This window comes from Amblyomma mixtum, chromosome 7 (assembly GCF_055824585.1).
Source record: "Amblyomma mixtum isolate Tamu chromosome 7, ASM5582458v1, whole genome shotgun sequence".
Lineage (NCBI taxonomy): Eukaryota > Metazoa > Arthropoda > Arachnida > Ixodida > Ixodidae > Amblyomma > Amblyomma mixtum.
Window position 1 is genome coordinate 19,304,487 of NC_143018.1, and position 23,975 is coordinate 19,328,461.

Sequence of the window (23,975 nt, forward strand, 5' to 3'; positions counted from 1 at the left end):
ATACAGGCCAAATTAACTTTTTCCTCAGTGTCTTATTTTAAAATTTTATTATGATGATCCCCAGCTTGGGTTAACGTTGTTAAACCGAGTAGACGTGCGAAAGCATACGTTCAGTCTACAATTCGAGGGGAAAATCAAGCTTCGCATTAAGGGTATGACACGATATCTTTACTTGGTTAATGCCCTTATATATCCAGAATTGGTCACTCTCTACTTATCATTCATAGATGGCGGCGAGCCCCCTACCAGCGCAGTGGCGCAGTGGTTAAGAAATGCGCCACTGCACAGACAGGTGGCTGCTTCTATCACAGCCCCCGCTAAGGACTGTCCGACCCGTGTTAATCTCACCCCAGCAACCTCGCACGCAGCTGGCGCGACGCTCCACCGAACTTACCCGAGCTTACCCGAACACCGGTAAGCTCGGGTTAACCCGTTTTGCTAGGCAACAGCACAAGATCGAAAGAACGTACGTACAGTCTTTGCCAAAAGTAACCAGGCAGCATGGTTTGGAAGGATGGAAACAACTTTATTAAACACATACACACAAAAAAATCTTCCAGGGTGGTCCCCTACTGGTCCAGGAGTCCACGGGCTTGTGCTTCACGTGAAGCCCGATTCACCAGCCATTTCTGTCCGGCGGGCTGAGCGTCCGTAAAGCAGCCTCCCAGGAAGAATGAGTGGGATTGGGGATGGGGGGTACTGCCTTTGCTTCTCATTCGTATTGTAGAGCCTTCATGGCTTCTCTAAAGATCAAAAAGTCATTTGAAAGAGAGAACCTGTCCTCTCCATACACAGATTCAGAGCTGACATAATACCTTAATATACGACTGACAAGCAAACCGTGCAGCCTGGTTACTTTTGGCAAAGACTGTACGCACGGTGACAAGATTCTTGGTCGTTGCTGGTGAGCGTATGAGTTCTTTCGCACTAAAAGCGACGCCCCTTAGAGGGTCAGCTGGAACACTCCAGGCGTCCGCCAGTGTCCATAAAAACGACGTCTCCACACCCTTCCCCCAAGCGTTCACAATTTTTATTGCGAAAGCAATACTACGCTAGGTTTTCAGCCTTCAGCGTGGTCCCGGCGGTGGTCCCAGCGGTAGTCACGCGTCTGTGACGCCATACCGAGTTGAAATCTGAGCTACCAAGTCGGTTCGTCGGCGCGGTCCCAGCGGTAGCCACGGAGCGCCGCAGATCCCAGGCAGTAAGAGAGAGAACTGCGTTCATTTCGAGGAAAGGAAGGCGTCTTACCAACTCTGTGGTTTAGTGGACACCTCAATAGCACTTTAAGCTAATTCCGGCGTTCATTGATGCCCTCTGTCATCGACAGCGTTGTAGACTGCGTTGATTTGGAGGAAAGGAAAGGCGCCTTACCAACTCTGTTGTTTAGTGGACACCTCAATAGCACTTCAGGCTCATTCTGGCGTTCATTGATGCGCTCTGGCATACACAGCGTAATAGACTGCGTTGATTTGGAGGAAAGGAAAGGCGCCTTACCAACTATGTTGTTTAGTGGACACCTCAATAGTACTTTAAGCTAATTCCGGCGTTCATTGATGCCCTCTGACAGACACAGCGTTGTAGACTGCGTTGATTTGGAGGAAAGGAAAGGCGCCTTACCAACTCTTGTTTAGTGGACACCTCAATAGCTATTTAAGCTAATTCCGGCGTTCATTGATGCGCTCTGACATAGCGTTGTAGACTGCGTTGATTTGGAGGAAAGGAAAGGCGTCTTACCAACTATGTGGTTTAGTGGACACCTCAATAACACTTTACTTCAATTTTCTGTTACTCTCCTTTCTCTTTCTTTTTTTTATCCCCTCACCCCCTTCCCCCCGTGTAGGGTAGCAAACCGATTATTCTTTCGGTTAACCTCCCTGCCTTTCCTCTTCTATATCCTCCTCTTCCTCCGGCGTTCATTGATGCCCTCTGACAGAGACAGCGTTGTAGACTGCGTTGATTTGGAGGGAAGGAAAGGCGCCTTACCAACTATGTGGTTTAGTGGACACCTCAATAGTACTTTAAGCTAATTCCAGCGTTCATTGATGCGCTCTGACATAGACAGCGTTGTAGACTGCGTTGATTTGGAGGAAAGGAAAGGCGCCTTTCACTACTTTAGTCGCTAAAGTTGCTAGTAATTTGTTTTCGCAACCTTCCGGGCTTAACCAAGCTAAGCCTCTGCCATTTTTTTTTGTGCGCTGGCACTTATAGTGGTCATTCCTCGAATTCGGGTGTCTGTCTGTCTCTCTCTCTGTCTCTCTCTCTGTCTCTCTCTCTCTGTCTGTCTGTCTGTCTGTGTCTGTCTCTCTGTCTGTCTGTGTCTGTCTGTCTGTCTGTCTGTCTGTCTGTCTGTCTGTCTGTCTGTCTGTCTGTGTCTGTCTGTCTGTCTGTCTGTCTGTCTGTCTGTCTGTCTGTCTGTCTGTCTGTCTGTCTGTCTGTCTGTCTGTCTGTCTGTCTGTCTGTGTCTGTCTGTCTGTCTGTCTGTCTGTCTGTCTGTCTGTCTGTCTGTCTGTCTGTCTGTCTGTCTGTCTGTGTCTGTCTGTCTGTCTGTCTGTCTGTGTCTGTCTGTCTGTGTCTGTCTGTGTCTGTCTGTGTCTGTCTGTGTCTGTCTGTCTGTCTGTGTCTGTCTGTCTGTCTGTCTGTCTGTCTGTGTCTGTCTGTCTGTCTGTCTGTCTGTGTCTGTCTGTCTGTGTCTGTCTGTGTCTGTCTGTGTCTGTCTGTCTGCCTGTCTGTCTGTCTGTCTGTCGGTCGGTCGGTCGGTCGGTCGGTCGGTCGGTCGGTCGGTCCGTCCGTCCGTCCGTCCGTCCGTCCGTCCGTCCGTCTGTCTGTCTGTCTGTCTGTCTGTCTGTCTGTCTGTCTCAAGCCGGCTTTGTGCCATGCGGCTCGCCTTCCCACCCGGTGATGGGCTACCTGCCCACCACGTCAGGCGGCAGCCCATTCAGTCGCGAGAAGCTGCTCGGGAAGAGCAACCTGGGTCGCAACACGGCCAAAGCAACCCCAGTGCCACCGATGGAAACACCTGCCACAGCACCTGTCTTGTGCCACTGCGCCACTTTTAACCTGCCCACCGTGTGGCTTACCTACCCAGGTGTAGTCGGCGGTAACCACGCGTGAACCTGGGGCGCTGCGCCACTGCTCACCTGCCCACCAGGTGGCTTATTTGCAAAGGTGTTGCTGGTGGGTAGGTGATCAGTGGCACAGTCACACAAGGCAGGCACTATGGGAGGTGTTGCGATGTCCTACTTTCACTTTTACATGAAAGAACACACACACCAACCCCCACCTTACCCTAGCAGAGCGGCGCAGCACCGAAAAACATCATGCTAGCGCACATATCCGCCTTTGGCCTAATTACCCAAATCGACTCACAAAAAGCGGTCGCCGCGCGGCCCAGTGGTTATGGCACTCGGCTGCTGACCCGAAAGACGCGGGTTCGATTCCGGCCGCGTCAGTCGAATTTCGATGCAAGCGAAATTCTAGAGGCCCGTGCACTGTGCGACGTCAGTGCACTTCAAAGAGCCCCAGGTGGTCGAAATTTCCGGAGCCCTTCACTAAGGTGTCCCTTAAAACCTACGTCGCTTTGGGACGTTAAACCCCATAAACCTACCATTAATTAAACTTCCACCTGCCACAGTGGGCAGTCCGTGTTTCGATGGGGTAAGAAACACAAAGGCGCCCGGGCGCTGTGCGATGTCACCAAGGTGGCCGGAATTATATCCGGAGCCCTCAACTACGGCACCTCCTTCTTCTTTCACTACCACCTTCCTCATTTCCCTTACGGCGCGGTTCGGGTGGCCACCGCGAAGTGAAGGAATTACTGCGCAATTTCCTTTCCTCAAAAACCAATTTCCCACTATCCAGTGATCAGGTTCTGGCGAAGCCGCAACTTCGCGTGACCTAGGTGGCCCACCTGCCAGAGCCATGCCATTGATTTTATGCGTAGCATATTGCAATCACTCAGTTCAGCCCTTGGGCGCGGCCGGGCAGCCACCAAACCACGTGACGCGACGTCACGACAGCACGACGTGACGTCATGACGCAGTGACGTGACGTCACGACGTGACGTCATGAAAAAAAAACAAATAAGAAAATTTAAAACAAAAAATAAAAAAAGAGCTGAGCATGGTGGCGGTAGCCACCACCCCGTTTCAAAGGGGGCGCTCCTATCCATCCATCCATCCATCCATACGTCACGGAGGAAAAGCTTCTGAGAAAATCGAGTGCCGCCAAGCAATACCTCACGCAAAAAGACCGCGCAATATGCAACGCATTCTTGGCTTAACCAAGCTAAGCCTGGGTCTCTTTTTTTTTCGCTCACAATGCCGACAACGCCGAAACCTGGTTTTCAGGTCAACGGGGTCTTTAACGCTATCGTGTTAAAAAGAAGCAACAGAAGAAGGAGCATCCTAGTGGAGGTCCTAGGAATTATTTCGGCCGCCTGGAGATAGTTAACATGCACTGACATTGCACAGCCCAAGGGGGAGGAGGTGAAGCGAGCGCGGCTTCGGCCGCTTATCTGATTTTTATTGCGAGAGCAATACTACGCTAGGTTTTGAGCCTTCAGCGTGGTCCCGGCGGTAGTCACGTTTGACCTTTAGACGGCCTCCAGTTTGATGACGCGTAGAGGCGCTCGCGTCTGTGACGTCATACCGAGGTGAAATCTGAGCTACCAAGTCGGTTCGTCGGCGCGGTCCCAGCGGTAGCCATCAGATCCCAGGCAGTAAGAGAGGGGACTGCGTTCATTTCGAGGAAAAGAAAGGCGTCTTACCAACTCTGTGGTTTAGTGGACACCTCAATAACACTTTAAGCTAATTCCGGCGTTCATTGATGCGCTCTGACATAAACAGCGTTGTAGACTGCGTTGATTTGGAGGTAAGGAAAGGCGCCTTACCAACTCTGTGGTTTAGTGGACACCTCAATAGCTCTTTAAGCTAATTCCGGCGTTCCGCGTTCGCCTTTCACTACTTTAGTTTCTAAAGTTGCTCGTAATTTGCTTTCGCAGCCTTCCGGGCTTAACCAAGCTAAGTCTCTGCCAATTTTTCAGCCAGCGTCCGCTTCGGCGGACGCGGTTGTTGCTGCGACGCGCGTCTTTTCTTTTCTTTCACTCTTTCCTCTGATCTTTGAACTTTCCTCTATCTGCACGTGGCAGCGGTGGTGGCTCGGCAAGAGCCTGTAGGCAGGCCCGTGCAATTTCCTTTCATCCTCCTCTCAGACGCAACAGCAACAACAACACAGCCCAAGGCCGCCTTTTGCGTTTCACTCCCCATCGAAACGCGACCGCCGCTGTCGGGTTCAATCTCGGGTACTCCGGCTCAGTAGCCTAGCACTCAAACACTGTGTTCTTGGTGGGAGGCATCGCTGTGTGAATAGGGGTGCAGTGCCATGGCTCTACGTGGACTGGACACATGCGCGTAATGTGAGGGCTGCGCGATGGCATTGAGACCTTGAAGGGTCCAAACTCGCGTGCCTAACAAAGCTTTCCATCCATTCATGTGTTGGTATGACTAAGGAAGAATGTAAGGAAAATTGCACGGGCCTGGCCACTGGCTCGAGCTGAGCCAGAATCACTGCCACGTGCAGACAGATGAGAGTAGAAAGAGACGTGAGAGGAAACATTGAATTAAGAGGCGTGTGTCGCGGAGTGGTTGAGGGAACAAACGCGGGTTAATGACATCCTAGTTGAAATCAAGAGGAAGAAGTGGGCTTGGGCAGGGCATGTAATGCGAAGGCAAGATAACCGCTGTCTTTGAGGGTAACGGAGTGGATTCCAAGAGAAGGCAAACGTAGCAGGGTTCGGCAGAAAGTTAGGTGGGCGGATGAAGTTAAGACGTTTGCAGGGATACAGTGGCCGCAACTGGCAAAGAACAGGGTTAATTGGAGAGACATGGGAGAGGCCTTTGCCCTGCAGTGGGTGTAGTCAGGCTGATGATGATGATGATGTCGCAAAACCGCGTCCCCAGTCCGCTTAGCACGATATCCCAGTACGCGGCGGCGGCAACCGCGCTGCAAGGAAAGGGATGGAGGAGAGAGTGAAAGAGGAGGTGATGTGGCGTTGTGCTGAAGGTTAAAACAAATGGTTCGAACCCTTAATGGTGGTTTATGGTTTATGGGGGTTCAGTGTCCCAAAGCGACAGAGGCTATGGGGGACGCTGTAGTGGAGGGCTCCGGAAATTTCGACCATCTGATGTTGTTTAACGTGCACTGATACCGCGCAGTATACGAGCCTTTAAGATTTCGTCTTAATGAGTTGACCTTTTTCTTTCACCGCGCATTGGAATTGACAATCGTTGCGTGGCTCTTAAGAGAGGTGGTCTTAATATGGACATATGAATAGCTTCTGTGCATAGGTTTATCGTTTATGGGTGGTGGTTGTGGAAAACTTTTATCTTCTATTAAACTGTTACAGAGAGGTGATTGTTGTAGGGCTCTACTGGCCCTTTCCCCACACAATACTAGGTGGATGGAGGCCCTATTCCAGGGCCCCAATGGCAAGCAACGCCGCTCGCGTCCGTTGAACCAAACCTTTTGGGTCTTGAGGTCTTGACAGCCGAGCAGGGCCGCCTCCCAGTCTCTGGTGGGGTTGGGGTTGTGGGGGATGGATGGGTTCGATTGACACGCCCAAACCATGTAAAAGGTGTAAGCCCCCCCCCCCCCCCCCCCCACACCCACACAGTTAAATTTCCCAAAGCGACTAAGGCTATGACGAAGGTGGAACTGCTAGGAACAGCCAGGAGGAACTGCCCACTGTGGCAGGTGGAGTTTAATTTATGGTTGGTTTATGGGGTTTAGCGTCCCAACGCGACTTAGGTTATATGGGGCACCGTAGTGAAAAGCTCCGGAAATTTCAACCACCTGGGGTTCTTTAAAGGGCACTGACATCGCACAGTACACGGGCCTCTAAATATCGCCTCCGTCGAAATTTAACCGCCGCGGCCGGGGTCGAACCCGCGTCTTTCGGTTCAGCAGCCGAGCACCATAAGCACTGAGCCACCACGGCGGCTACTTCAGTAATTAACCTCTTCTTTATAGCAGCAACAACTTCATATGCGGTTTCCTGCTTCGTTCATGCGCTATAGTTAAGCGAGAATCAGTACTGCAAGTCAACAACCAATAATTGAGTTATGCGCGCCAACAAATTGACAATATGGGGGCTAATACAAAAAGCGCTCAAGGCAAAATTTTGAAGCGCACAACGCGCCCAGCCGCCGCGCGCGCTACGCTATCAACAGGTCGTTTCAGAGCACTCAAAGTTCGAAAGTGGAAGAGCGGATTGTAATCGAGCATTCGAGTCGGGCCCGCTAGGACGTAGTCGGACACGGTCACGCTCCTGAGCGATGCGATGCCTCGAGGAAGGTTTCTCGGAGTGCGTCGAAGCTCCTGAAGTTGAGCAGGGTCAGTGCGACAGACAGCCGAAAACAAGAGGGAAGAGTATAGTACAAAGACAGCCGGGGAGGGCGCCCAAGGCGCCGAACACTTGCTTTAGAACAGCAGCGGCGAGGTTCGAAGGGGGGGGGGGGGCTTAGCCCGTAGCCGAGCCGTGCGCCGGCTGCGACCGTGGAGTGCCGCCGGGAGAGGGAGGCGGTGCACGCGCGTCTGTCCCATTGGCTGGCGCGGGGCCTCCCGGGCGAAAGAACGCTCGCGCACCGGAGGAGGATCGCGAAGGGGGAGGAGGAGGGGAGGGAGTCCGCTGCCGGCGGGACGAGCCTGGCTCGGGGGCGAGTAGCAGCAGCCGCTGCCAGCCGCGTTAACGTAGTCGCCGCCGTTGCCGCCGCTTCGCCGACGACGACGCGCTCCAGGAACCACCACGCCAACTGCAGCGGCGGAAAGCAGGACCCGGCGCTCGCAGCGGTGCCGGCGCAGCAACCACGCCGGGACCGAGCCGTGGACGACGACGCGGCCGACGCAGCCGCCTGTCGTGGGACGCCCGACCCAGGGCTAGGCCTAACCCCGGGCCCCACCGGCTGCTGCACGAGCGGTGAGTATCCCGCGTTTCGGTGCGTCGTCTGCTACGGCCCACCTGCGACGTTCGGCGTTGCCGGCGCTCCGTTAACGCCGGCGGCCCGTCGGTGTCATTTTGCGCCGGAGTCTGATCCTTGTACTACATCGTCGCCGACCTGTCTGGTGTGTTGCCTGCGTTGAGTGCCACGCGGATGATTTCACCCTTCATCCTCAAAAGGTTTGGTTTTAGTTTCATGGGGTTTAACGTCCCAAAGCGACTCAGGCTATGAGGGACGCCGTAGTGAAGGGCACCGGAAATTTTGACCCCGTGGGGTTCTTTGACGTGCACTGACATCACACAGTACACGGGCCTGTAGAATTTCAACTTCATCGAAATTCGACCGCCGCGGCCGGAATCGAACCCGCGTCTTTCGGGTCAGTAGCCGAGCACCATACCAACTGAGCCACCGCAGCGACCGATTCTCAAAAGGTGTTTCGGTGAAGCGTCGTCGCTGTATTTGTTTTTGTTTCTTTAGAAGTTGCACAGCGGTTCTCCACTAGTGAATAGCGCCTCGACGGCCCGGGTTCTTTTACGCGTTCCTGCGATCAGCCCGATTTGGAGTGTGTCTTGAGCGGGCTGCAGCAGCTGATGCGCGGTGACATTTTCGAGCCCAGCTCTCGTAATACGCAGCGCGGCGTTCCCTGCTGCGGCGTGGCGACATTTCTCGCTTTTAATTTTATTTTGCTTCGCGCCACTCGTATCCAGAAGCGGGACGTCGGGTGCTGTGGCTGTAACCGAGACGTGTTTGCTTTCGTTTTCACTGGCAGACTACTTATGGGGTGCGGTAATTTTTCTTTTCAAACCCCGAACTAAACTGGCCAGGATGTTTGATCGAGACCCGCTCGTGCGAGCCTTCACTTAATTGCATTTTCACCAGTGCTGACAGCCGTGCCTCATTAAACGAGCGCCAAATCGAGTCGCTGTTAACACCCACACCCGGAAGCTAGTCCGGCAACAACATGTCACCGGCAACCAATCAGAGCTTTCCCGCGTATTTCGCAATATGTCCGCGCCGCATGCCGCCGGTACAGAAAGCGTGGCGCGAGATCTTCCGTGGCCAATTTCGGGAGTTTCGATCGGTCATTGGTCTCCGTGAAGCTCGGGAAAAAACTCCGTGCTGGCTCGCTCCGGTTGGCGCTGTTCGATACCCCCCTCCTTTCCTTCCCTCTTTCCTCCCTCATCCGTGGCCGAGCACTGTCGTCGCTTGGAGTTGTCTCGCAAGCGTCGGCGTCCACTTGCTGTGTAGCCTACGCGGCTATGTCGCTGCTCTCTCTCTCTCTCTCTTCTGTGACGTCATAGCCAGTGCAACGCGTCGGGAGCTGGCTGCTGCGACGGGAGATTCCGTTGCGCGCATCCGCTCTCGGGTCCCGAGCCCGGAGTGGGACCCGGGGCGCGCCCTTTCGCTGACACCGCGGCGTTTGTGGTGGGGCTAAATCAACTCTGACTGTGATAATAATTAGGCATGATAAGGAAACTCATAATGGCTATACAGCACATGGTATGCGCATGTGTGGCGTGAGGTGTTAAAAAGAACTTTTAAGTCACCTATATTAGTTGTGATGAAGGTTTGGTTTGGTTTGGTTTACGGAGTTCAACGTCCCAAAGCGACTAAGGCTATGAGAGACGCCGTAGTGGAGGGCTCCGGAAATTTCGACCACCTGGGGTTCTTTAAGGGAAAGATGGAGTAACTATCACAGGATGGACACCTGAATCGCGCCGTGAAGGTAGGGATGAAGAATGGGGTGGACGGAGGATGAGACAGCCGTCTATAGATTTCGGATTAATTTCGGTCACCCCGTGTTGTTCACTGTGCGCCGACATCACCCAGCAGACGAATGCCTTCTGCATTTTGACTCGATTGATTGACTGAAACACATTATTGGCTCATAGCGACTGAAGATTCTCAGAGTCTTCGTGGCTGGCACCCTTAGTCCAGGGCGCTTGCGGGTTCTGTCGCTATGCGGGCGCGGTCAGAGTCAAAATGCGGCCGCCGGGGACCGAATTAAACCTCGCGTCGATGTGCTCGGCAGCCAAACGCCATAATCCTTGCGCCACCGAGGATGAAGGCTTTTGCAGATTTTATACATGTGCCTCCAGTTTCTATCAGGAATGGGAATGTGTAAACGTGACTAAAGTTTAGGATTTTTTTTTTTTCACAAAAACGAGCATATATATTTTACCCTTTATTTGACTCATTATGATGGCCTTAGGAGCGTGCACGCTATACTAACCTCAATCCAACATGACATTGCTTCACTATCTGAAAGATGAAGTCCGGCCGACGAAGTCCGGCCCGGATCATTCTCGGTCACTAGTAAAAAATAATAAAATTACAGATCACTGCGGTGACCCGCACTGCGAGAACGCGAAAGCATCGACGCCTCCTCGGCACTTGTTGCCTTTCTTTGCCTCTCTGTCATTTTCTTTTTGTTTTGTTCATTAATTTAACCACTGAATTAGCGTAGTTATGTTTTAATTAAATATTGATTTATTTTTCTGATTATACCCTCTTTTATCTTAATAAACCATTTTGATTTTTGATATTTTGCGCCGTGGTTGCTTTCCCGTCCACTTGCTATATACCCGTCCATCCTATTCAACCGTTCAATGGTTTTTACTGATAATTAAATCACTAATTAATCTATGTCATTGAAACGTTTGTGTTCGACTAATTATCACTCTTCAAATACATTTTGATTCATTTCAAACTTCATTTTTACTCTTTTGCCTATTTTTTCAACTATTTTTCCGTCCGCAGCTGTTTTCCCGTCGCCTCACTTTATCGACGTCCGCGCTATTCCGGCGTTTTTTAGACAGTTTTGGCTCTAATTAATTACCTAATCATCCTATCGACACAATTTTTTTGCGCAGCATCCTCACATCACCCTCTTTCGATTACAACCACTCGTTTGATGCTATATCTCTTTTCAAAAAGTCGAAACGTCAGACACGTTTTGGTCACACGACCCCGCCGACGTAGCCTAGAAATGCTTTCTCATTAATAATCGAGACTCCATCCATCTATATCTTAACGGGAATTTATCAGCACACGGGCTCTTTTTTTGCGCTTCGGCTCCATATGAAAACGCGGCCGCCGCGTTTCAACGGAGGCGAAACGCTAAGGGCCGCCCGTGTGCTGTCCGATGTGAGTTCACGTTAACGTTAAGGATCCCCAGGTGGTCTAAATTACTCCGGAGCCTTCGACTGCGGCGTCCCTCATAGTCAGTGTGTCGCTTTGGGACACTAAACTCCACTATTTCCAGTTTTCATAGCTAATATCCAGGAAGGCACTGTAGCACCCGGAGCTCGCCGATGCAGCGTGGACGACTGTCAGGGGGCTGTGACGAACCACCGTTGCTCTGAGCTGAACGACATGCGGTGAACTTTGCTCCGCCAGCTACCCTGGCATTTCTTCGAAATTTAACGAGCTTAGAAACCACATTTGAAGGGTGCGAAAAGTGATTCGAAGGCTTTCTGTGGTGGCTTCGCATATGGAGGAATCAAAGGAAAGCGAATATTACAACCTATTTCATTGCGTTCAACTTCGGGAGCTATCGCGAGCGACGTGACTGCGACGAATGAAGCTTCCCAGCACGTGCCATTTTAATGCGGCAGTATTACAGAGGTCCCGTCCTCGAGAAAAGTCGGCGTCCGTGCGTCCGCGTCACGAAGCATCAGCCGGGCCACCTACCACGGTGGGCACCTTCGCACCGGGTGCAATCTACCCACAATAGCAGGCTGCAATGAAATTAATTCTTAAAAATCCAATGCAGTTGCCACACAGCGCATATGCTCATCGATCGAAGGATAGGCAGCCTGCCGAAGAACTGCCTGTGCGAAAATGAGCTTTGCGGGAGATCGGGTCTCTGAAGCCCCACCGCCGAATGTGTGTCAAACAGCCACTTGCCGGGGCAGTTGGCGCATCGCTTATCCGCTGCACCACTGCGCCAGTAGTGGTATGAGGACACCTCGTGACCTGTGAATCTGTACAAGAACAGCGCGTGCGCGGGAGTAATCTATAATGCCATCGCATCGTACTTTGACGGGTAGGTTTAAGCGTCGGGGACATGTCCCGGATAAAATGGCGTCAAGAGTAAGCGGAGTGAATCCCTTAAGAGAATGAATTCACGACGATTCCCATAGAAGCAACCTAGGTGTGTAGGCCACCTAGGTCACGCGACCTTGAGCCGTCGTCACATCCCACCGGATTGGTAGCAAGCTGTCCACCTGGCAGATGGCAGGAGAGAAGTTGCTGGGGAACAGCAACCTTGATCGCATAAACCCCACCGGTGCCAGCACCTGCCATCGCAGGGCAGTGGTGCGTCGCTTGGCCGCTGCACCACTGCGCCGGGATGCGTATGAGGACTCCGAGGGATATACGAATGTAGAGAATGAGCGATGTAGCGGCGTTGAAAGAAAATGACCAGAACGAAGACGAAGAGATGTCGAGAAAAATCAGAGAAATTGAAAACAAATTGGTGTGTGGTCAATGAGCGTAGTTCGTAGCGGCAACCGCTCACGCATTTCCGTCGTATCGCCCAATCAAGCGCCACTGAGCTTTTTTTTTCTCTCACTCACTCGACTACCATCAGAGACTGGATGGATGGATGGAAACAACTTTTATTAGACAAAAAAAAAATCTTCCAGGTGTATCCCCTACTGGTCCAGGAGTCCACGGGCTTGTGCATCACGTGAAGCCCGATCCACCAGTCATTTCTAGCCGGCGGGCTGAGCGGTCCGTAAAGCAGCCTCCCAGGAAGAACGAGTGGGATGGGGGTACTGCCTTTGGGGAAGGACATTCCCGAAGGTAGTGGAAAAGTGTGGATCTGGGCATGCCACAGGTGCTACAATCAGGAGGAAAGGTGGGGTGAAAGCATGAGAGACGGTGGGGTGAAATAAAGCGCCCAGTCTGTAATAGTCGCCATGTAGCGCTGGATAAGGGCGACAAGGTACTGTGGGGTGGTGGCAGTGTCATACGGCTGAGTTTGTAGAATGTCGCGATTTGATGATGTGTAGAAAGGACCGATAGGACCTCTTGAGCAGGGTTGGGTGCCTGATCGTCCGGGGTCCGTAAGTGTTAACTGGAAGCGCGCTTCGATTGGCTTAAAGAAGCGGAAGAGTTCCCGGCGCAAAGCTGCGTAGAAAAGGGTCGTTTGCGCAGGAGTCAGGAGAGCGACGCGAGTCCTTCCACGCTGCCAAAGCGCGACTGATTCATCGACTCAGTTTCGTACTGCATGACCTTGTACAATGCGCTGCCGGCGGGAAGTAACTTTCTGGGAACCGCGTCCCGTATAGAAGAGCCACTCCTTGTTTGTTTGCAACATTTAAAGGGGGGGGGGGGGGGGGGGGTCATGAGGCGGTCTATGCACTCGAAACAGAAAGGAGTAAAAAGGTAGCGCACACCTTTTTAAAAAATGCCCAGGCTTAGCTTGGTTAAGCCAAGAATGCGTTGCATATTGCGCGGTCTTTTTGCGCGAGGTATTGCTTGGCGGCACTCGATTTTCTCAGCAGCTTTCCCTCTGTGACGTGTGGATGGATGGATGGATGGATGGATAGGAGCGCCCCCTTTGAAACGGGGCGGTGGCAACCGCCACCATGCTAAGCCGTTTTTTTTTCTGATTTTTTTCTTTTTTCCTTTTTTGGTCTCTTTTTCTTCTTTTTTGGTTTTCTTTTTTTATCTTTTTTTAAACGTGGTTCGGTGACGTCACGTCACCACGTGACGTGGCGTCACCAAACAACGTGACGTCACGTCACGTGGTTTGGTGGCTGCTCGGCCGCGCCCAAGGGCTGAACTGAGTGATTGCAGTATGCTACGCATAAAAGGGTGTGCACTAGAGTACAGCTTATTCCCTTTCAACTCCCATGTAGGCGTATTCGTGTTTAGAGCGTCGGTGCCGCGAAGTGACGTCAGTTTCGTGCGACCTGCGGCCGATAGCAATGGCCTCGGAGTTGTCTATCTCCGCGAGCGAATATTTTTCAAAAGAAACGTGGAGGCTAACAAAGAGGGTTCAGCTTAAGTTAAGAACTACGCAGCGAGCTATGGAAAGAAAAAATGATAGGTGTACGTTAAGAGACAGGAAGAGGGCAGGGTGGGTGAGAGAACAAACGCGGGTTATTGACATCCTAGTCGAAATCAAGATGAACAAGTGGGCCTGGGCGAGGCATGTGATGCGAAGGCAAGATAACCGCTGGTTCTTGAGGGTAACGAAGTGGATTCCAAGAGAAGGCAAGCGTAGCAGGGGGCGGCAGAAAGTTAATAGTCGGATGAGGTTAAGAAGTTAGCGGGGATACGGTGGCCGCAACTGGCGAAGGACAGGGATAATTGGAGAGACATGGGAGAGGCCTTTGCCCTGCAGTGGGCGTAGTCAGGCTTATGATGATGATGATTTCGGCTTTGGGTCTGTTTTGATGTTGCCGTTAGTAACAATTCTTTGCGCAAGTACGGCGAAAATAAGGCTTTTAACAGCTGGGAAGAACGAGCTCGGACGGTTTCCACTGCAGTTCGTCTTGCTTCAGGGTATCGGTGCGCGGTTCCAGACGCAACTCCTCGACCCGGCGACCAATGCTGGGGTCGGTGTTAGAGTATGGGCCGAAGTATTTTATGTTATCTGAATAGAAGCGCCTTCCGGGCGTTCCATCACAGCCACATAACCGGAACACGTACTAAGCGTCAAAACGAAACCTCAATGCTTCATCAGGTAGTATATTTCGTGGCCGCAGCTGTTTGACGTTGTCAGACCTAATTGGCCAACTATCTTGTGCAATGCCTGTTTTGTAATTTTTTTTTCGCAATAACCTTCGAAGCAGTAGCACTGGCGGGGCAAGAGAACTGCCGCAAACTTGTGCTTTTGAAAACGCCTTCGATGCAGCCATTTTTCAGGGACCGAGTTCTTTTCATTATTTTTTCATTATGTTCACGTTGCTTGTTTTTCTTTTTATTTGTCTTGCGATCTTTTTATTCTTTGTTATTTTTGTTTTGTTCTTGTTTTTATTTTCGATTTTTTTATTTTGTACCTTTGTTCTTTTATATCATTACATACGTATATACCCCGCTGCGGTGGCTCAGTGGTTACGGCTCTCTGCTGCTGGCCCGAAAGACGCGGGTTCGATCCCGGCCGCGGCGGCTGAATTTCGATGGGGGCGAAATTCTAGAGGCCCGTGTACTGTACGGTGTCAGTGCACGTTAGAGAACCCCAGGTGGTCGAAACTTACGGAGCCCTCCACTACGGCGTCCCTCATAACCTGAGTCGCTTTGGGAGGTTAAACCCTAATAAATCAGATCAAATCAAACATACGTATATGTTACTTACCAACTGTTGATTAATCAACTTTTAAATTTTATTTTACTTACCACACAACTTATGATTGACAGTTCGTGCGTACAACTTCCGTCCACGCCAGTCATGAGCCCTGCGGCGATAGAGTTTCGATGTATGCGAAATTCTAGAGGCCCGTGTACTGTGCGATGTCAGTGCACGTTAAAGAACACCAGGTGGTCAGAATTTCCGGAGCCCTTCACTACGGCGTCCCTCATAGCCTGAGTCGCTGTGGGACGTAAAGCCCAAGTAAACCAAACGAAGGCAGTCATGAGCCAATGAAGGTTTGCACCTTTAAAAAACGCCCAGCATGTATAACACAAACAGCTGAATTTGTACTTCCGATCCCACAGATTAAGAGAACTGTTGCATTGGCAACTGTGTCTTAATTTAGCGTCATCTACGTTGTTCGCAACTTCCCAGAACGATTAGGTGATTTCTGTCGCTGTTAACAATGCATAATTGCTTCTCAAATGAATTTATGAGTGTGTTATAGCCCCGGAAATTGAATATTTGAAGACTGCGTTCTGAATTTTGTGTCGCTAATTGGCACATATATGAATACACGATGCGCTCATTTGTATGCATACAAGCGATGAACATATTCACAAATGCATGCTTTGGTTTTTAGATTGCGGTTGAGTCGAAATTTAAGCATTTAAGCAGAAAAGGCTGCTTTCGAAGTCTAGTATGCGTCCGCAGTCGTCCAGAAAAAAAATGGCTGAGGCTTAGCTAAGGTTAAGCCTAGTCAGATGCGAAGCATATTGATGGCTAGGCTTGGTAATACATGGCTTTCCTTGGTTGACGTTCATCCCGCTCTTCATCGGTCTCTGTGGCACGCTGAAGCTTTCGCTTCTCGTTCAAACCAGCCCTGCTTCTAGGCGGCATCCCAACACCTGGCCGCCTCGTAAGTGCCCGGAGTTGTTGTTGTTGTTGTGACTGAGAGAAGGATGAAGAGGAAATTGCACGGGCCTGCTACTGGCTCTAGCCAAGCCACCACCGCTGCCACGTGCAGATAGAGGAGAGTTAAAAGATCAGAGGAAAGAGAAAAAGGAAAGAAAAGACGCGCGTCGCAGCAACAACTGCGTCCGCCGGAGCGGACGCTGCTCAAAAAAAAGCGGCCGAAGCCGCGCTGAGAACAGATAAGTGCCCGGAGAGCGAGGCAAGCTCAGCTTTATACCGCTGCTGTAGCGTCACGTGGTCAGCTGCAGCGCCTCTTGTGTGGAGCCTCCACCGCCGCGGCCGACCGCGCGAGCCGGCAGCCCATCTCTCCTCTGCTGTGACGTCATGTTGTCACGTGGTGTCACGTGGTCACCCTCAAGGTCAATGGTAGCTGCACCGCCGCGCTCGACGGGCTGTAGTGTAGCTCTAGTAATATGCTTCGCATAATATCATACAGCGCCACAGCGCCGTTTAATATGCCTTTTCAGGCGTGGCCCTATCCTTGCGGCCGGCGGCGCTGCATGCAGTCGCACTCTGCGCCGGCCACGATTTGTAAATCGACCGCCGTAGCGGTATCAGAGGCGGAGGTGACGGGCGAAAAGCAGCCAAAAATAATTATTTCATTACTGTGAATTTTGATAGCTCAAGGACAGCTTCGGCCAAAGATCGCCATGGCAGAAGGTAGTTTTCGTTACATAAGGTATGGTTAGAGACCCATTTCTCAAATGTCGCCCCAGATCAGCCTAGCGCCAGGCCACCTGAAAGCTTGTACCCATTGTTTCACACTGGTGGGCCCCCGGCGGTACTGGGAGTCGAACCCCGCACCACCGGCATGCAAGGCGGATGCTCATTCCACTAGGCCACTTCCAAAGGAATGAAATAAGAAAGGGGTCGCTGGAAAACGTTGGTGATCCTCTTGAGTTCATCAATTGACTACCCGTCGCGATGGCTCGGGGATTAGGGTTCTCGGCTACTGACACGAAGGACGAGGGTTCGATCCCGGCCGTGGCGCCGCATTTCGATGGAGGCAGAACACAAAAGGTTCCCGTGTGCTGCGCAGTGTCAGTGCGTGCTGAAGATGCCCAGGTGTTCGAAATTATTCCGGAGCCGTCCATTATACGGCACTTATGTCTTCCTTTCTCCTTACACTTCCACCTTGTTCCCTTCCCTCACTGTGCGGTTGGAGTGTCCTCCAGTGAGACAGCTACCGCGCCGTTTTCTTTCCTCAAAACCAATTTTTTGTTTTCATCATTCGACTGTGAAGTGCTGGGCGCACTCTTCCGCTTCACTGTTACGTATCGGACCAATTTCCAAGACTAGCGACGTGTTCACCCTGCGTCATCTTAATTTCTTCTCTCACTCTCTCCTTTATCCCTTCTCTTACTGCGTGGTTCGGGTGTCCACCGAGATAGTGAGACAGTTACTGCGTCATTTCCTTTCCTCAAAAACCAAACCAAACTACCAATACTCACCATAGCAAAGACAGCCGGGGCTGTTCTCTGCGCTACTGTCGGACCTAATCGCGAATGTGTCACCTCTTTCTTCTTTCACTTCCACCTTCCTCCCTTCCCTTATGGCGCAGTTCAGGTGTCCACCGAGATATGTGTGACAGATACTGCGCCATATCCTATCCTCAAAAACCAATTTACTTACAGTCCAGTGTCCAAAGATGTCAGAATTGAGGGTGGTGGTGGTGTAAAACATTTATTTGTACTATATACAAGATAGGTATTGCTTGGACCGTGCCTGAAGGGCCCGGCCCTCACAATCACTAGGAGGGATCCCTAGTCCGGGACCCCTGTGGCCTCCGCGGCGGCCCGGGCTCTTGTCACCAGGGCTCGTTGGTCCTGGAGAGTTGAGCAGCCGAGCAGGGCAGCCTCCCAGTCCTCTCGGGTGGGGTGGGGGTGGGGTGGGAAAGCAGGATTGGCAGGGCATGCCCACACCATGTGATACGTGTCCGCAAACACTTCCCCACAGTGTGGACACTCGCCCGAAAAGGCCGAATTGAAATGTTTGAGCACTGCCGGGCACAGTACCGTGTTGGTGTAGAGGCGAAGTAGCCAACGCTCCTCTGCCTTATTGAGGCCTTTACAGGGGGGTGGGTATCCGCCGTGAGCGTTTTTATACAGGAGAGAGATCTCCCGAAAAGTAATAGCCGGATTAAAATCAGTAGCCGGATCAGGCGGCGAGAGAGTCGATGCCCGGTGGTTGAGCGCGCGGGCGGTAGTGTCCGCTACCTTATTTCCCTCTATCCCCGCATGTGCTGGGGCCCAGATGATGGTGCGCCGGGTTGGGAAATCCCGGTACTCACATCTGTGTAAAATTTGGAAAGCACGATCTGGAATTTGGCCCTGTTGAAAATTGCGGCAAGCTTCTCTTGAGTCGGTGATAATGACTCGGGACTCGTTTTCACAGCGCGGTAGCTGACGTGACAGTTCGCTGATTGATCGTTGCCAATCGCCGTGAATAATTCAGCACCAGCATGCGCTAGGGGAGTGCATACTGCTGCGGGTGGTGGGTGCCGCTTAGTTTGGTGTTTATTCATTCAATATCTTCGGAGTAAGAGTATGCTTAATGAGGCAGAACGAGAAAGATTCTTCCGCGGCTGTCGTTTCAAAGAAAAAAGGAACTCGAACATAACTGCCAGAGACTGCAGAACGATGACGCACAAACTAACATTTGAAAGTGCGTATAGTTTAATGCTGGTATTGTGGTAGATGAGTGATCCGAGCAACGCGCGCGTTATGCTTTTGCTTTTCTTTTGGTACGGCTGTTATGTGTGGCTCAGCTAGAAAGAAAGCGAGACGATGGGATTCGTGACAACACCAAACGAAATGAACAAGGGATGAGGGAAGGTTCCTCACACTCCGCCCCTTGTGCAGTTTGTTTTGTTTTGTTAGGCACGCTGCGGTAATATCAAACGATGTGACGTCAGTATTTCGACAATGGCGCAGATGCGTGCATCTTTTGTCTCTTCTTTTTTTTTTTTATTGAGAGACGCGAAATACGTACGTTATATTCGAGTCTGTATAGCCTCATGTCATTTTTTTTCTTAGGCTGGAAGATAATTTAATCTGAACTGTCGTCGCCCAGAGTGTTTTCTACTGCGCTTAAAAGCTTGACAATCGAGCAGAAACTATACGAGAGCGCGGCGACTCTTAGCTGCATGTGTGCCGCGCTTATGCGCTTACCGGCCAACCACTCAGGCTGGTATATAATCTCCCCTGTCTTGTATAGCTTCCGCTGTACAGCTAACAAGCTGCGTTTGCGTCAATGTTGTGAACTCCGTTAATTTTGAGGAAAGGAAAAGCGCATAACTGGCTCCCTGGGTCAGTGGACACAGTCGCCCTTTGAGGTACGTGTCGGTGGGGTCGCACCTGCGCAAAATCGTGCTTTCGCACCGCACATTATTTCGTGCTTAGCAATGCTAAACCACCAACAGCCCCCCCCCCCCCCCCTCCCAACCACTCTTTTTTTTTGCGATATGCGAAGTCAGAGCGCGTTAAAAAACACCAGATGGTGAGCATTAATCCTGAACACTCCACTTCGGCGGCCCCCATATTCCATGCGCAGACTTCACATATCATGCCTCGATGAGCACGCATTAACGATTCTCGAATGGCCGATTTTTGCGTGCTCTACAATCTTTGGAAACGATAAGCGAGCTGTTCGCGCGAAGAAACACTTTGCGACGTCAGAGCGGCGTGACAGCGCGTGCTCATGGCGTCGGCAGAACGGAGAACTGTTCTTACTTCATAACGACCCTGCTAAACTCAACTCCCGATGCAGCGACACTCATTACGCCCGACCCTAGCGCTGCACAGTCCTGAAATGCAAAGGCGGCTGTAAACGCCAGTCGAGTCCGGCGTGGACGGGATGTTTGGAGGCAAAGAACGCTTTCGCTCATTTTGGCGCTTATAGAGCTTTGGTACTTTAGCACCTCCAGTACTTTGGCGCCCACCAGTCTCGGCGCTTTTATTTGCGCCAAAGTACTCGGGCACCGCGCGGCTCCATACGTGGCCGTCGGTGGAGGCCCGGTCGGCGAACGTAGCCGCTTTCGCATCCCGGGACTGGGGGGCCGCGTTGCGGGCCGAGCGCGCAGCTGCGGACCTTCCGCTTAGCAGAAACGGCGCACACTTGCCTCCGGTTATAGCGGACAGAGCTCGCCCACCTCCTCCTCTCCCGAGCTTCGGGCAGCCCCGGAGAGCGAGCAGCTGCGGCAGCCCGCGGCGCTTCTACGCGCTCACATACGTGGCCGCTGCCGCCGCTGGAAAATGCTAGAGGGCGTGCATGTGAGTTAGGTAAGGGGAGAGGGCAGGTTACCGAGGAGAGAGAGAGAAGGCGAAGCGGCGAGGTACGACGCGGGCCGCGTGTGCGAAATGCCGCGACGCCGAGCTCTCTCCGCGGGTTTGGAACGCGGGTTCCGGCCGCGCGCGCGATCTCGAACCTGTCTGCAGGAGCGCCAGCGACGGTTGGCTTGCCTGTGACGTCGCCGCCGCGCCTTTTGACCTCTTTCCTTCTTCTTCTTCTGTCTCCCCTTTCCTTGCTTTCATTCTCTCCCTCATTAAATCTCGCGACATGGGACAGAGTTCCGCGGTATTTCTTCGCACTCCGCGAGACATTGAACATGAAGAGCGGTAGGGTGCCGCGTTTTTTAGTAGAGACAGTTCTTCTCTTTTGTACTCTGTTGCCCTTTTATGTTCTTGGTAGCTGCTGTTGTCAGACGAGGCGCAGCTGTCCAAGGCGCCAAGCAATGGATCGCGAGCAAGAATCGTTACAAAGTGTGGTCGCTGGAGTCGCGTTCGTGAAGCTACTTCGGGGTATGGGTTGACATTTGAGCTGTTGGGATTGGCAGGGTCTCTTACTGTTCGGGGCCGAGATAGCTGCCAACTATTATTCTTGAACTTGTAATTTTGGTACTGTTTCGTTGGCTCAAGAGCTGCGGTAACTCTGAAACTGCACTGGCTACTTGGTTCTACCGATGGAGTCGAACACAGTATAGAATGAAATAGAATCAATAAACAAAGGCTCGCCGCAGTTTCATTACTAGCCCAAGTGGCGTTCTTCCGATAAAGCTTATCGGGTTGATTTCGGAGCTTTTAAATTACTCGCGTCACGTGAACTTCTCAAACACTGCGTATATACCAAGGAGAGCCGCAGTTTCTGCTGCAAACTTTAGAGTTCTACAAGCTCTACCGACCCGTCAATTGAGCTAACATTCTTTTTGTGACTTTTCGACCGTTGGAACGAACCGTTCGTCCCCATGAGTGTCCGAACGAAGTGCCGCACGAGATAGGATTGAATTCCAAGCGCAGGTTCCCCATGCGTTTCACATTTTAGTGTTGTCGTTGGTTCGAAACACTGTAAATGGCTGAGCTGTAAGCCTGCGTCGTTACAGTACGAAGCAAATCTCTAGTTCTCCCCATTCCATGCAACCCCCCCCCCCCCCCCCCCCCCCCCTCCGCCACGCACACACGCTCCATGCTCTTGTGTCTTGTGCAATTCTGTCTTCCGATTGCTGCATAGTCGGGCAATTAACTACACTTCCATTCTACACTGGTGCATTGCCATGGCACGTCGCGGCCAAATGCTACAGCAGGGCTGCCAAATCGTGTTCTGGTGAGGGAGTGCGTTGTGGATTCTGGTCAATGAGGTCAGGCCGCACACGAGGCGTGGTTATGCAATTCCATTGACACGCGTTTTTTTTTTTTTTGTGTGTGTAGGGGATATTCAACAACTTAGACATGTAGTGCAGAACGGTTGGTCTGAAAATTAATTCTTCGTACAAAAGTTAGCGCAAAACACGACACTCACAAGAAAGGTAGACAGGACAACGCGCTACTGACAACTGATCCTTTATTGGAAAACTGATCCTTTCCAATAAAGGATCAGTTGTCAGTAGCGCGTTGTCCTGTCTACCTTTCTTGTGAGTGTCGTGTTTTGCGCTAACTTTTGTACGAAGAATAATGCACCAACTAGCCCAGCAACAAGTGTTAGCTGAAAATTAATGCGCAGAGAACCGCAGTAACAGAAGTTCACGGTTGGTAGCGAGGTGCTGGGAAGGGTAATTAGGACAGGTACCGACCGCAGATCCGGATCACGAGAGTTAAATAATTAGAAGTATAAGAATAGGGTGTAGCGCATTTGGCAGATTCTCTCAGATAATGAATGGCACTTTAGCGATATCCCTCAAGAGAAAAGCATGCAACAGCTGTATCTTACCGGTACTCACCTATGCGGCAGTGACTGGGAGACTAACGAAAAGGGTATAGCTTAAATTGAGGACAACGCAGCGAACTATGGAAAGGAAAGTGATAAGTTTAAAGTTGAGACAGAAAGAGGGCGGAGTTGATCAGGGAAACGCGGGTTAGTGACATCCTAGTCGAAATCAAGAGGAAGAAGTGGGCTTGGGCAGGGCATGTAATGCGAATAAGGCAAGATAACCGCTGGTCCTTAAGGGTAACGGAGTGGATTCCAAGAGAAGGCAAGCGTATCAGTAGGCGGCAGAAAGTTAGCTGGGCAAGAATGCCGTGGCCGGCGCAGCAAAGTGTTAATAGGAGATATTGGGTGACGCCTTTGTCCTGCAATGGTCGCAGTCGGGTTGGTGATGTTATTGTCATTCTAAACTTAACGTGATTCTAAAAGTAAAAAAGGGAGCAATCTGTTTTCTAGCGAACTTCCTTTAAAGACATGGTATGCTGCCCATTTCCCAGGACAGATTTCAGCCACTATATGGTAGGGTGTGCTTGCTCTTGACAACTGAGGCATATTCCCACCGCGAAGCATAGTAAATTAATGCAGTTAGCTGTCGGAGGAGGATTTTAAACCGCGGCACCGGACACCCTGAAGCTAGTAAGTTAGAAGAGATCGAAACATCTGTTAAATGTCTTTGTAACTGCGTGACCTTCGCATGTTTTGAAGTAGGAATTTATTTCCGCTGCCAGCCGTAAGTATTCCGAATTTCTGGGGGTGGAAATCTGTGCGAGGGCTTGGGGAGAATACCCTGTCCTTAAAAGGGAGCGCGCTTGAGGACAACTTATCATCTTTTTACTCGCATATAGGCTAATTAGTGTTTAGAATGCACTTTAACGATCGTCTCTACTCTCTGCAGCACTGAAAGTCTTCACCATAGTTGCTTGGCTCGCCAAAAGACCGACGCCATGTGGCATCCGTATTCCTATTCATGCTACATTCCGTTAAAGAGCAGTGTAGTTTGGAGTTATTATTTGTAATTAAAATTGGCTCTCACGGATATTTCTAGTGTCCCACTTGCTTTGCGTCGTCGAATGGCCTTTTGTCTACACGGGTCGCGCTCGTGAAACGCAGAACTTTATATTCTTTTGGGACCGCCTGCATGAATGACCGGTAACATGCAAAACATTCAGCGAAGACGCGTTCGCAATGTGGGAAGGAGCCTTGAGCCAAACAAATGAATTGACACCAAGGGCAGCTGGATTTTCAAATAAGCACCCGGACGTCGGGCTCCCGCCTTTTATTTAGTTTCTTTTTTTTTTTATAACTCAGAGGTTCCCTAGCCATTCTTGCTTATCCATATTTCCAGCTAGTAAATGAAGGATTTCTTCAGGCGGATTTTGTTGAACAGCGCGCGAAGACAAAAAATCTGAGGAAGAGCTCAGGCGGTTCATTAATTTACGCTTCCTTGGCAGCCGGTTCAAAAGTTGTACGAGAAGGGATCACTTTTTCTTTCGGGTGCCAAACAA

The 23,975-nt window shown here is 51.2% G+C and overlaps 1 protein-coding gene across 4 annotated transcripts in view; it reads left to right on the forward strand.

Annotated features, from left to right (window-relative positions):
* The first annotated feature begins 7,681 nt into the window (after positions 1–7,681).
* Positions 7,682–23,975, forward strand: part of LOC149335148 (nucleolar protein 4-like) — a 127,041-nt gene continuing 110,747 nt past the window's right edge. For 2 of the 4 annotated variants that reach the window (XM_089551810.1, XM_089551811.1), the window contains exon 1: positions 8,025–8,173. In XM_089551810.1, the coding sequence (XP_089407936.1) occupies positions 8,148–8,173 (26 nt within the window). In that variant the 5' untranslated portion in view covers positions 8,025–8,147. Of the gene's footprint in view, positions 7,973–8,023; positions 8,174–23,975 lie in introns of those variants that run through there. The other 2 variants (XM_089551812.1, XM_089551813.1) reach the window with 2 other exon arrangements.